The sequence below is a fragment of the Palaemon carinicauda genome, chromosome 31 (genome assembly GCF_036898095.1).
Source record: "Palaemon carinicauda isolate YSFRI2023 chromosome 31, ASM3689809v2, whole genome shotgun sequence".
NCBI lineage: Eukaryota > Metazoa > Arthropoda > Malacostraca > Decapoda > Palaemonidae > Palaemon > Palaemon carinicauda.
The window spans coordinates 50,237,692-50,251,645 of NC_090755.1; the positions used below are offsets into that span (position 1 = coordinate 50,237,692).

At 32.2% G+C, this 13,954-nt stretch overlaps 1 protein-coding gene across 1 annotated transcript in view; it reads right to left on the reverse strand.

Annotated features, from left to right (window-relative positions):
• Positions 1–1,122: 1,122 nt before the first annotated feature.
• The window catches only part of LOC137624403 (cytochrome P450 4C1-like), a 122,607-nt gene continuing 109,775 nt past the window's right edge, over positions 1,123–13,954 (reverse strand). The window contains exons 9-12 of the mRNA XM_068355144.1: positions 10,346–10,530; positions 2,992–3,160; positions 2,503–2,682; positions 1,123–1,838 (exon numbers count right to left, since the gene is read on the reverse strand). Of these exons, the coding sequence (XP_068211245.1) occupies positions 1,660–1,838; positions 2,503–2,682; positions 2,992–3,160; positions 10,346–10,530 (713 nt within the window). The 3' untranslated portion in view covers positions 1,123–1,659. The remainder of the gene's footprint in view (positions 1,839–2,502; positions 2,683–2,991; positions 3,161–10,345; positions 10,531–13,954) is intronic.

Genomic DNA, 13,954 nt, shown 5'->3' on the forward strand with positions numbered 1-13,954 from the left:
AGACCTCTGGTATTTCGCCCCAGTCTATACCGACACCATTAGGTGAGCGAGCTAGTTCAACCTAGCATTCCTATACATTTTTACTCTGGAAATATTAGCAGTTATATTCCTTTGAAATGGTGCTTTAGGAGCATTTCACTGGGCGGCACAGGTCTCTCGCCCAGAAATAGATTTTTCCTTCGTCAAAATCCCTTATATATATATATATATATATATAACATAAATACAGTATATATATATATATATATATATATACATATATAAAGTCCTAATCCTTGTATGAAGTACTACATATTACGCAGCCAACAAATCGTGTCGTCACGAGAATAGTTATTTATGGCTTCAAACTATTGGAACCTAGATTTATGTCTACTGTAAGCCCCAAAGTCTTTAAATATGCGGCCCCGAGACTATATAATGAGCTCTCACGAGACATCCGAATGATTGAAGATATTAGGCTTTCAAGAGGAAACCGAAGTCTTTCTTATTTCATCAGTCACACAACAGTGACGATTTAGAAGTAAATGAACAATACACAATCTGAAATGTTACTCTGAAGGAACAAGGTAAAATGACTGTGGAGTTCCTGTAGGGAGTGGGGGTCCCCTGCTGTATGGGACCGGAAAAGCACCCGTCAAAGTAAAGTAAGTAAGTATGTGTTTCATACAGTGAGATTAATGACCTTTTTAAGAGTACTATGACTGTCATAATTTGTTGTGCGCAATCACTGAACTCTGTTATAGGTGATGTGTTTTAAGTCTGATAGTTGACGTGTTGGAAGCCTATTCGTGACAGTATATTTCCATCACAGTGGAGATTTCCACAAAATCTAACAATTCAGCGTAATGACAGAGAAGCACTGCATTTACTTGCCCGAGGGGTAAGCAGTACCACTTGAGCGATTTTTAGAACAAGAAGGCACTCGGCTGAAGAGTATCGGGCTGTGTAACGTGTATTCACAAACCTTTTTGTAATAAAATGGGAAAACGCAAATTCCGATGTCTCATTATCCGTCGACATGGGACATTATATATATATATATATATATATATATATATATATAAAACGATTAAGATATGTAAAGAACTTAAAAATTCAAAGGAAAATAATCTAGGAGGCAGTTTGGTTGTTTACTATGATAAACCTGGTACAGATAATATATTTGAGTAACTGAGCCAAAAGAAGGGATGGAACATGCGACTTAGTTCTCCTTCACGAGAGTTACTTCAACATTTATTCATTCCTTTGTTGGAACAGAGATATATAGTATACTTTTTCATGTAGTTATATGGCTAAAATAATAGACTATAACAATTCAGTACTGAAAAGATGAATATGGCTGTAAATGTTGTTATATGTTTACCTCGGCCAACGGCTAAATCTTGGCAATAATATGGATAAATTTTCAGTTGCAGTAGTGAACATTTATGTTATTGTAAATGTTAATAACGTAAAAACGACACAGTTTGTCAATAAGACAGATCAGGTTTATTATTCTTTTTTATTATTACTTGTGTTTCGTAAATTTCTCGATCTCCTTCGTTGAAAATTATTAAAATGATAAAAAACACAAAACTTAATCTATTTTTGCTCATTTAGAATGACTTCTTTGAAACTCATTTGTTTTGTTAACTAAACATACTGTATATTAATGTTCATCTATTCTTCCTCCTGAACGATTTTTCTAGGGAAGAGTTTCAAATGGTTCCCAGTCTCGGGTCGTAGAATGAGCTCCCCAAGAACCTGAACCTGCTCTCTGGTCTCCTGACTCTCCACACGGAACTTCCTCAAAATGTGACTCAGGATGATCTTTTCCTCCATCATAGCAAACTTCTGACCTGTAAAAGAAGTGCTCAAATAAGCTATAGATATTCATTCTTAATTCATAAGCCTACACTACTTTTGAAAGAAATTACTTTTCCTATTAGTAACCTTTGGATTTGGTAGTGACTTCATAGAATACATTATAATGTGATGTAAGTAATCTCCCTATGTTTCTTGGATATGCTATGAATCGATAGTTTCACTGACCGGTGAAAGGTTATAAAAACCAACCAGCACTTAGGCAAATTATAAAAATAAAATCCATAGAGATAAGAAAGTGTTTTTTTTTTTTTTCACATCAAATGCAATAGTACACTGGCAAAGATCGCATGTTTTGAATGGTTAAGCAAGTTTATCGTCTGTGAAGTTTAACTGTTCAATCTGAGTAGACGTTAAATTATCCTGTGTTATGATTATATTAAATCTTTGAAGTTTAAAATATAGTACAATAATTTTAAATTTAGGTACAGCCAAGATTATTCTTTTGGTCATAAATTCATATGAAAATACTTACTATTTTATCATTTCCATTTTGGAATACAATGATTAACTGAATTTGCAATGCGTTTAAACTAAGAAAATCTAAACCAGAGTTACATTTCCTTTCTCTATTAGAATGAAAGTTTTAAACCATACTTCAACATACTATTTCTCTAATCAATTGAACACTTGGCTCACCTATGCAATTCCTGGGCCCAGCACTGAAAGGAATATATGCAAAAGGATGCCTGTTTTTGCTATTCTCCGGCAAGAAGCGATCGGGATCGAAAATCTCTGGGTTCCTAAAGTATTTTGGGTCACGGTGCAGCCGGTATGTCATGATGGTAACCGGGGTATTTGCAGGTATTTGGAAGTCCCCTGGAAAGGAAAACTTTGGAGTTGAAAAAATTAATCTGACTTGGATTCATTATTGCAATATTATCGTCACCAATTCCAGTGCAAGCATATCAAATCCGCTAAGATTAAGTATCCTTAAATCTTGTGTAATTTAATATCTAAAAATTAACATATGTCCTGATCTCTAAGTAATAAGTAAGTTTAGAATAAGTTTAAAATGTGAGTTAAAATATAACTCGAGTCAACAATCATAGTAGAGGTTAAAATGGAACTACTCCAATGATAATGAAAGCAAAAATTATGAATAATCAGAAAATAAGAATGTCTCACCAATAACCATTTCTTCCTTCATTTCTCTCCCGAAGAAGGGCACAGATGGAAAAATCCTAAGAGATTCTTTAATACAATTTTCAAGATACTTCAGTTCCCTTATGTCCTCTGGAGTTACTGGCCTGTCTGGGTCCTCAAACACACTATCCAGTTCTTCATGAACTTTTGCCTGTAATAATTGTCAGAATTTTTATTCAACTTTATGGAAGGCGTTGTTTTCTTTGGAAGGCTGTATGCGAAGCCCTTCAGCAAATGATAATAGTTATTGTCAATAGCCATGACGTTAAAGCTGTTACATAAAAGTAGGAGATTTTCGATGCAGCTGGCTAAGCATGGGAATCTGAACATGGTACTATATTATTTTCTATAGTAACTTTCACACCATAGTGACTCACTTTTCATGTCTCCCCGGCCCACTTTTTTTTTCCTTGGGTATAATTTTACTTTGTTCCAGTTTTCAGATAGGAACCCGCCTTAATAGTCTCTAAATATCACTATGTAGCTACATTAACCATTTTATATCACAACTGTTAGCATTACTGTGGCGACTACTATTTTTCTTAAATGCTTCTCATCAACATGAATACTTGGTGGCAAAATCACTTACTTTACATACTTAAAGTTTTGGTCCTATACAGCAAGGGAGTCCTACTCTCTACAGGTTATCCACAGTAATATTATCATGTTCATTCCAAAGCATTCAACATTTCCCACCGCATATTGCTCGTTTAGTGTCAAATCTACACCATCGAAGCACTAGAGAACAAAAAAGTCTTCAGTTTTTTCTTGAAAGCCATATCATCTTCAGTCTTTCAGATGACTAGTGGGTGACTATTGTACAGTCTCGAGGATATAATTAAAAGTTCCAGAGCCTACATTAGACATATCAAGGTTCCAGTAATTTGAACCATCTGTAACTATTCTCGTGTCAACCAGATTTGTTGGCTGCACAATTTGTAGCAATTCTCTTCGATATTTTGGACATCTGGTTATGATAACTTGATCGGTTATTGTACATATTTGAAACTCAATTCTCGCATTAATAGGAAGACAGTGTAAACCGATTATTGTAGGAGTGATCCTTTCTCTGGGTGGGACACCTTTTATCAGTCTTGCTCCTATGTTTATTATGCTTTGTAATTTCTTAAGTTGTACTTTTGGTAAGGTAAATTGTAGGAGATGGAGTTGCAGTAGTCAATTCTGGTAATTACACAGTTTATCACAAGTTTCTCTACAGAATGTTCACCCAAGTGCTTCTCTATAAAAGAGTGTTTCTAAGATAATAACCATTAGGTTTTACTACATTATTTGGTCTTTAAAAGACAAGTTACGGTCAAGATATACGTCTAGATCTCAAACTGGTATTTTTGTAGAGAATTACAGGGCAATGTAACCTAGGAAAAAACTACTGTTCCCTATAGAAAAAAATACGCTCTCTTCAAAAATGACACTCGTTTCCGTCGCAAATGAATAGTTTCAGAAATATATATACATCTATATCCTACGATAATGGGGGAACCCAGTGGTTACATTGCCCTGTAATACACTACAATGAAACCCTCAAACTTTACTAGATATCTGGGCAGAGTTGTTATTCGTTTTCTTTTAATATTACCCAAGTGTCTATTGCGTTTTCTCTTTCAAACGACCACAAACTAAAGTTTTATTTTCATTTAATTTCAGTCCTTTGATTGTCATCCATTCCCTAACACTGGCAAGAATTAGGTTTAGAGTTTCAGTAGTGTTGTCTATATCATTTATGGAAAAGTATAGTTGTGTATCACCTGCAAATAGTTTGAACTTCGCTCCATGCCTTTTAAGTTTTTCCGATAAACCAATAGTAAAGATACATCATTAGAATGGGAGCAGTATACTCCCCTGAAGTACCACTTTGTTTAAAGGTTCATATGATAAGTGTCCAATTTGCACACAGTAATTTCTGTCAGCCAAGCAGTCTTTTAGGTATTTAAAAGCTTGATCTTCAATATCGATAGACCGTAGATCACTTACTAGCAGTTCATGCAAAACTGTATCAAAAGCAGAATTAAGGTCAAGTAATATCAAAATATATTTGTTTTCATCCATCATTTCCAGCATATCATTTACAACAAAAGAGATAGCTGTCTCAGTAGAATATAATTTTCTGTAAGCAAACTAGTTGTCTGGCAAGGCTTCTATTTCTTCTAAGTGACTAATTAGTTGTTCAACAATTACATATTCTATCATTTTTTAAATAAAGGATGGATTCAAAATAGGTCTATACGAGCATAATTCCTGACGATCTAAAGCACTTTTCAGAACCGGTGTGCCAATAGCCATTTTCTCAGATTTGGGAAACTACTGTATAGTCGTCGATGCTTGTATCTGCTATTTCAGTAATTATATCAGGTAGACTAGAAAAAATTCTTTCTCCAGGTTCTTCATATATTGGCATTGGATCGATCGCAGTTTGTTTTCTTTGATCTTTGCTCTCTGGTGACCTCGTCTTGTGTTTTATTATTGAATCTTGTTAATTTTATCGGTGTATATTGTGTAGAATTAATCTGATGTTGAATATTTGTTAATGGCCAAGGTATATTTTCTATATCGCTTTCAAAGAATGCTAGAATTTTTTTTATTAGTTCTAGGACGCTGTACACCTCTGGTAGCCAGTTTTCCTTTAAACCATTATACCATTTAGGAGACCATACAACTTAGGTCTGTTACTGCTTCGCAGCTTTCTCTTATAGTATTCACTTATAGTATTTATTTTTTTTTCTTAGTAGGTGATTATATTGGCATATTACAGTTTTGTATTCTACCCATGTACTTCAAGTTTTTAAACGATTCCAGTTTCTTCCTTTAAGTCCTTTTATCTTTTTTTCTCTAAAGTCTCCCCATCAAACCAAGGAGGTCGTTCTTCAACACACAGTCTTTTCCATCAGTGGACACATGGTATCACATTCAATTATACTCACCCTAATATATAAGGCCATAAGGCAGTCAACACATATAGCGGACAACAAACGTTGGTTATCATGATTGCAAGGAATATCGATAACATCATGCATTTTCTTTATAAGTTCTTCAATAAATACAAAAGGAGAGAAGTTTGATTTATGTGTAAAGTTTATTTTTTTCACCAACGCGTGTACCTGTAGAGGTGGCCTAAATCTAAACGTGATAAGTTTTTTACACTGGAGAGAGAGAGTGCATTTCTCTTCTACGTTCATATCAGATACAATATTATTCATTCCATCACTTAAAACTGGGTCCAACGTATGCCCAGTCAAAGTAGTTGAACAGTAAACATTATTTATCGATTAATATGATTCCAATAACTCATTAAATTTTGAAGCATCATCCATCCAAAGATAGAATTCTCCACAAATAACTAAATAATCATCTCAGTGAGTACACTGAATTCTTCCAAGAAGATAATAGCATTTGTTCTCGGAGGTTTGTAAACTATTACAATGAATATAGCTTTTTTTTTGTATAAAGTTCATTTCTACATATTCAAAGCTTGTTACACAAGTTCTTTTTAACATCTTGAGATTCGAGTAACCCTTGTGAATGAAGAGCCCGACACTCCCACCAGACCTGCCCTCTCTCGGAATATGAAGGAAAACATGTGTGCGGGCGTTCATTTCAGCGATCTTAGCCTTGTCAAAGATATCTAACCAGTTTCAGATAATGGAAGTATGTGCAAATATTTCTCATTTATCAATTCTCAAATTCGAATAGTTTTATTCCTAACAAATTGTATATTTACATAACCACAGTCTATAACATCCTTAGTATCCATGGTCAGCATATTCTTCTAGTCTTTTCAATTGCAAAACTTAAGCTTTACAATTTCTTGAATTCACTGTGTAGTCATTTGCTTTCTTCAACTTTGTGTAGTTATACATTTTACTTGTTACGAATTACATTCTTTGATGGAATGTTTGTCTGACCGTTTCCTGCAGACTTTATCATCAGTCTTAAACCTGCAATCTTTTTCAAAATGTCCATACATCAGACAGTGGTAGCACGTGATCACATGGTACCTCTCAGATATGTTATAAGTATCCCATCAAACCATAACTTTGTCACCATTATCATGAATTGCCTTCAGAACTTCAGGGTCACATTTCATCAAGTAGTGGGCAGTCCCACCTGCAGCAATTTTCTTGAATACCAGACTTATCTTCTCTTCTATTTTTTGGATATGGTCCAGGCAATGATTTCTTTGAATCAAAGTATTTACTTCTTCATCTTCATCACTGCATATCATTATTCGAGGTTTTAGTTGAAAAATTTTCGGTATCGGCAACCATGGTTTGAATCAGGACTCACTCAGTGAGTCTTGCATTGAATATTCTTTGCTACTTCCTCTCTCATCTTTTCGTCAGCAGAGTTTACAACATTTCAATTTGAATTTGATCTTGTATTAAGAATTGGAATGTCCTTAAGTGCATGTTCGACCCCCTTTTTTTTCTACCAGGGATTTTAGTTGATGCTTCATTCTATTCAATTACTAGTAGATTTTTCCTTCTACTCTGTCAGCATTTCATTTTCTTTTGGGTCCACAAGTGTTTGGAGTGTAAGCTAATTTGATTCCATATCCATCGCTAGATTATCAACTTTCTGTTAAATCAGTTGTCCGGGTGGAATTTGCTGCGTCTGCAGTGAGTTCCGCAATTTGGCGTTCCAATTCAGCAACTTTCTGGTCTCTCATTTTCAATTCCTCCTCTCTTTTCAGTATATTTGCCTTGGCCATAATGGCTTATCTACACACTATGGACAAATCTATTTCAAGTTTGTTACATCTTCATCACTGATATTTGCCTCTGTAAACACACACTTCTTGTAGTAGTACCTGCTACAGCCTCATTTCATCCACTTTTTATGTCTCCCCTCGACAATCCTGAAAGGAGACAACCAGCCATGGTGTACTTTCACTTTCCACTTTAATCTCTCCATAAGACTAACTAACGATTTCAAAGTTTTCACAAACGAGAAGCATAAGCTGAAACAGAGCTCAGGGCGAGAATTCGACAGAGCACCGAGATAACGTCTTCACTCGGCAACGTCTCTTGAATAATATCAGTGGAGGAGAGAAACTTAGAGACAACAGCATTGAATACTGAAATGTCGGTCAGTCGGTTTGTATTAAAGCCAACACTTCTTGTTGGCCAACATAGGCCATTCCCTTGGTCGGCCCGTAGGTAACACTGAAATGTCCTAATACGCAGCTACAAGACATGGTTAGCCAGACAGAGGAAAATATAACTTACCTACTTTATGGACGAATGTAAAAGATACAAATCTTACTTATAACACATACATTAATAAATAGGGAAATCATCTTTTTTTTCGACGAATTTCTGAATTGAATGTAAACAAAGAATAGTATAAGTATACCATAAATAGAATATCTAAAACTCCAATAATGAACAATACATTTTTTTTTTTGTAATAATAACAAAGAGTTAACCAGAGATCAAATCTTTAGATCTGAGACAGTTTCTACAAAAAGCTAATTTCTTTTTAGTTCAGTAAACTCAATTCTATTCTTTTCATCGATTATTTTAGCATTCTACTAATGATTACAAAGACACACAGAAATACAGACAGTCTATAACATGACCTATCAGCTATGTTAGTAGATGTAATGCAAATACCGAGATACTTTAGTGAGGTTCTGCATTAAAGTTTAATTTATTCTTGGCTATCTTAACTATTAGTTTTAGTAAGGGTGAAAGGCCCTGTCCCTATTCATGAAATCTAGACAGTTTATTCTGCATGAAATCCAGAGAGTATATTCTGCCTCAATTCAAGTTAGGCTTCTCATCCACGAAGATAGAAATAAATTTGGGGGTTTTGGGCTCCACACTTTTTCTCCTTTTGATTAGGTAAATATGTTGAGCGATGTCATTTTCACTTACCATGCTACTGTATAAAATTGTATATTTTTCTCTAAGTGGGTAACAATTTCATTTGAAGTTTGATTTAACCCACAGGAGTTTATTATGAACAGTAATAAAATTTCTATTAAACATACAATTCAGACTAAATAAAGAAGATTTTTTGGACTTGATTAACCCAGATACTTTTAAATGAAAGCTTTTAAGATTAGATGTCACCAAATACATATTTGATCTTGATCACAGTTTTTCAAATTATACACAATAGAATTTGCTGTCATTGTCCTTTACTTCAACCAGTGCTATGTTGCACAGATTCTTAGTATGATAGTTTTTAAATATAGACCCAAATACAGATGATGCAACTCTAGCGGTATTTATTCTTTTTCACGAAATATGGAATACAGTTACAGTAAAGCAAATTCCACCAGTAAATGATATGATCAGTGAAGTAAAACAGAACACTAGGAAACTGACTTATTCATCACCCAATCTCTATTATTTCAATTCTATAATTTAATTCACGTATTTAACTTAATTCGTGTTTAATTATTCTGGATATTTTGATTAAGATTGGTGATTTTTTTCTTTGGCTTTTTTCTTTGGCTTTAAGTTTTAAGTTTTCACTGCAACTAAAATTCATAGCATTTTGGTCTTGTACAGTATAAAACAAGATATTGTTCAGAAGGATTCTTATACCCAGATATAGAGTTATTTCAATTATTTAAACTATTTTGAATGGATGGAGTATATATAAAATTCCTCTTAAGTATAATGCTGACGCTGAAAACGGAGACTGTCAGATTTATAGGGTAGTGGAGCCACTGAATACTAGAGCAAAAATTAAACAATAAATATAATTTTTAATGATAAAGTAAGTCAGGCGATAGAGACCAGTAAAGGAATGTGGATTTTCCTGAACTGAGCCCGAGTGTGTTATCACTGTTGGAAACTGAATATTGCTTCCAGTGTGGATATAACCCCACTACTGCTCGAAGCTGTTGAGATCATAATGTGAGGATATAATTCTTGGCATTCTTGAAATATAATAACTGAAAATACAAAACAAATATACACTACTCGCCTTGGACATATAGATTGACATTGTTAAGATACCAAGATTTCAGACATTCAACCCACAAAGATTTTTTCTACATCCCTGTGCATGACTGGTGACAGTCTTTCTAGCAGAGTTATTTGTGCCGGTAATGGGAAGTAACATGCACATTGATGTCTAGCATTAGGCAAGTTTAAACTTACAATCCTTATTCGTTATTTATATACTGTTATCTTTGTTCTCCCATTCCCATTTCTCATTGGTAGCTTTTGTTACATAGGATTTTTTTTTTACCAAATAGTAATGATAATGGAAAAAAGAGAGAAAAAATTGCTTTGTATACCATGAAATATTTTCATAAATGAAGAGAATTCTACTTTCTGCTATGTATAACTTATTATCTTACCTGAATCTCTGGATGCAAACCCAATAAGAAAAGGGACCAATTGATGGCAGCAGTTGTTGTATCGTGACCTTCAAACATAAAGGTATCTACTTCCTCCCGAATATCCTCATCAGGCAGATCTACATTTTCGTTTTGAGAATATTGCAGCAGGAGGTCCAAAAACGCCAGTCGCTTCTTCTTAGAACCTGGAAAGAGAGAAGGGGAAAATGGATACACCTGGATTGAAGTCATGACTGTGGTACCACATATTTTGTTAACTATGGTACTGATACTCCTTAATATATACGTATGTAAAAATATATACATATGTTAATAAATGTTAATAAATGATGTTGTTAAATGTTAATAAATTTTAATGTTTTTTGTTAAATGTTAATACATGTTTGGTGTTAAAGGTTAAGAAATGTTAATGTTTGTTGTTAAATGTTAATACATGTTTGGTGTTAAAGGTTAAGAAATGTTCGTTGTTAAATGTTAATAAATGTTATAAATTGTTGAATGATCAATGTTAATACATGTATAATGTTAAATGTTTCTGTGTTAATAAATGTTTGTTGTTCAATGTTAAATGTTTCTATATGTTAATAAATGTTTGTTGTTAAATATTAAATGCTAATAAAGGATTGTTGTTGAACGTTATGTTAACAGATATTTGTTGTAAAATGTTAAATGTCGATGAATGTTAAAGGCTAAATGTTTGTTTTAAATGTTGATATATGTTTGTTGTTGAATGTTGATAAATGTTATTAGTTAATATTTTTTTGTTGGTAGATGGTGAATGTTCATTAATGTGTTGTTAAATGTTAATTTTTTTTTGTTGAATTTTACTAAATGTAATTTTTAATAAATATTAAATGTTAAATGTTAATAAAGGTTTGTTGTTAAATGTTAATGATCGTTATAGAAATGTTAAATGTTAATAATCGTTTTAGAAATGTTAAATGTTAATAAATATTAAATGTCAAATGTTAAATATTAATAAATGTTTGTTGTGAAATGTTGATGGTTAACAAATGTTTGTTGTTAAAGGTTAAAAGTTTTTTTCTTATAAATGTTAGTAAGTGTTAAATGTTAATGAAGGTTAAATGTTAAAATAATCAAAATGTTAAATGTTAAAATAATTAGAATATTGAATGTAAAATTTGAAATTTCAAACGTTAAATGTTAATAAATGTTTATTGTTAATGTCAAATGTTTGTTTTGAATGTTAAAAAAAAGTTGAATGTTAAATGGCAATAAATGTTTGTTGTTACATGTTGATAAATGTTAAAGAATGTTTGTTGTTTTACGTTAATAAATTTTAATAATTATTAGTAAATGTTCAATGTTGATAGATAGTAAATTTAGTAAATGTTAATAAAGTTGTAATGTTAAATGTTAATGAATGTTTGCTGGTAAATGTCTATTAATGTTAGTTGTTAACTGTTAATAAATATATTTAATGTTGATAAATGTTTGTTGTTAAATGTTAATAATTGTAATAAATGATAAAGGTTAATAAATGATTGTGGTTAACTATTAATAAATATTTGTTTTTAAATGTTGATAAAGGGTAATAAATCTTAAATGTTGATAAAATTGATATCAATTAATATTAATATCAATATTATTATCAATATTAATATTAATAATATTAATATTGATATTGATAGATATCATTATTGATATTGATAGATATTATTATTGATATTGATAATGATATTGTTATTGTTATTGTTATTATCAATATCGATATCATTATTATTATTATTATTATTATTATTATTATTATTATTATTATTATTATTATTATTATTATTATTATTATTATTATTATTATTACTCCGAACAAGTGAAGTTCTATTATTACTATTATTCTTCTCATGCTTCTCCAGTCTTTGATTGCTAATAACTCAGCCAATTTTGAGACATTTGCGGTCAAACTTGAGCAGCAGTATGACTTAAATGGGGGAAGTGAAAATCAAGAAAATCATGCAGGTGCATGCAGTGCCCTCTATTCACAAAGCAAAATGTAATTCAAAACGATTGCTCTTCGATATCTCAATAACCTTCTCATCGAATAATTCCAAATTTCTGCTGCAAATACCTGTGGCCATGGTCTAGTGCAGACACAAGTCTGAGCTACTTTTATTTTGTAGTTTATGAGATATCATGAAATAAATCAAATGTCTGCAACATGCTCGAAAATGCTGAATCAGAAACGACTTCGCCAATTTGAAACAAATTTAATGGAAATGTAAAGGGTAAGGAGGACAAGATAAACTGTGCAATATGATTGACCTTTGCCTTGACCTCAAGGTCATAGGACGATTTTTGTGAAAAGATCGATTTATAGATAATAATTTAAAAAAAATCAATCTACAGTGCTATCAAGACCGATTTCACACAAGCCTTAGAAATAGAGCTTCGCTGGCCTTCCAAGGTAATCTAGATAGTAAAGGGTGGGTTACTTTGTTAAGGAGTGTAGTCTAGGTCCCTTTGTAGGCCTATAATCGATAACATACTATTTCTAATCTTTCTATTGTTTCAATCTCCCTAAGAGCAAACTATTGACAAATAATGTGTGGAGTTCTTTCTAAGAATTGATTCAGCAATTCTATAGTTATTATCCTGATTATTATTATTTTTATCACTAGCTAAGCTACAATGTTAGTTGGAAAAACAAGAAACTATAACCTAAAGTGCTCCAAAAGGGAAAAATAGCCCAGTGAGGAAAGGAAGTAAGGAAATAGATAAACTATATGAGAAGTAATGGACAATTGAAATAAAATACTTTAAGAATAGTATCAACATAAAATAGGTATTTCATATATATATATATATATATATATATATATATATATATATATATATATATATATATATATATATATATATATATATATATATATATATATATATATATATATATATATATATATATATATATATAAAGCATAAAAACATTTGCTGCAAGTTTGAGCATTTGAAGTTATACCGATTCAACTACCCGATTAGGCAGATCATTCCACAACTTGGTAAGAGGTGGAATAAAACTTCTAGAATACTGTGTAATATTGTGCCTCATGATGGAGAAGGCATGACTATCAGAATTAACTGTTATACTTAGTATTACGAATAGGATGGTACTATCCAGGAAGATCTGAACGTAAAGGATGGTGAGAATTATTAAAAATCTTATGAAATGTGCATACCGAACTAATTGAAAGAGTCAGAGAATAATATCTAGATCTGGAATAAAAAAAAAGGATAAGACAGTAAGATTCTGTCCAACTAATTAAGAAAAGAATCAGCAGCTGAAGACCAGACAGGAGAGCATTACTCGAAACACGGTAGAATGAAGGAATGAAAACACTTCCTCAGTATAGATTGATCACCAAATATCTTAAGACTTTCTCAATAATCCATTTTTTTTTTTTTTTTTTTTTTTTTTTTGTGCATTTGAAGAAGAAACAGACCTAACGTGTTTCGCAACAGTAATTATCCTGTCGAGAATCACACCTAAAATTTTAAGAGTTATGCAGAGTTGAAGAAACATTGTCAATGCCGAGATGTTGAGGCGCCCATGTCCTTTACCTACTTACAGTCATACTTCGATTTTTATTAGGG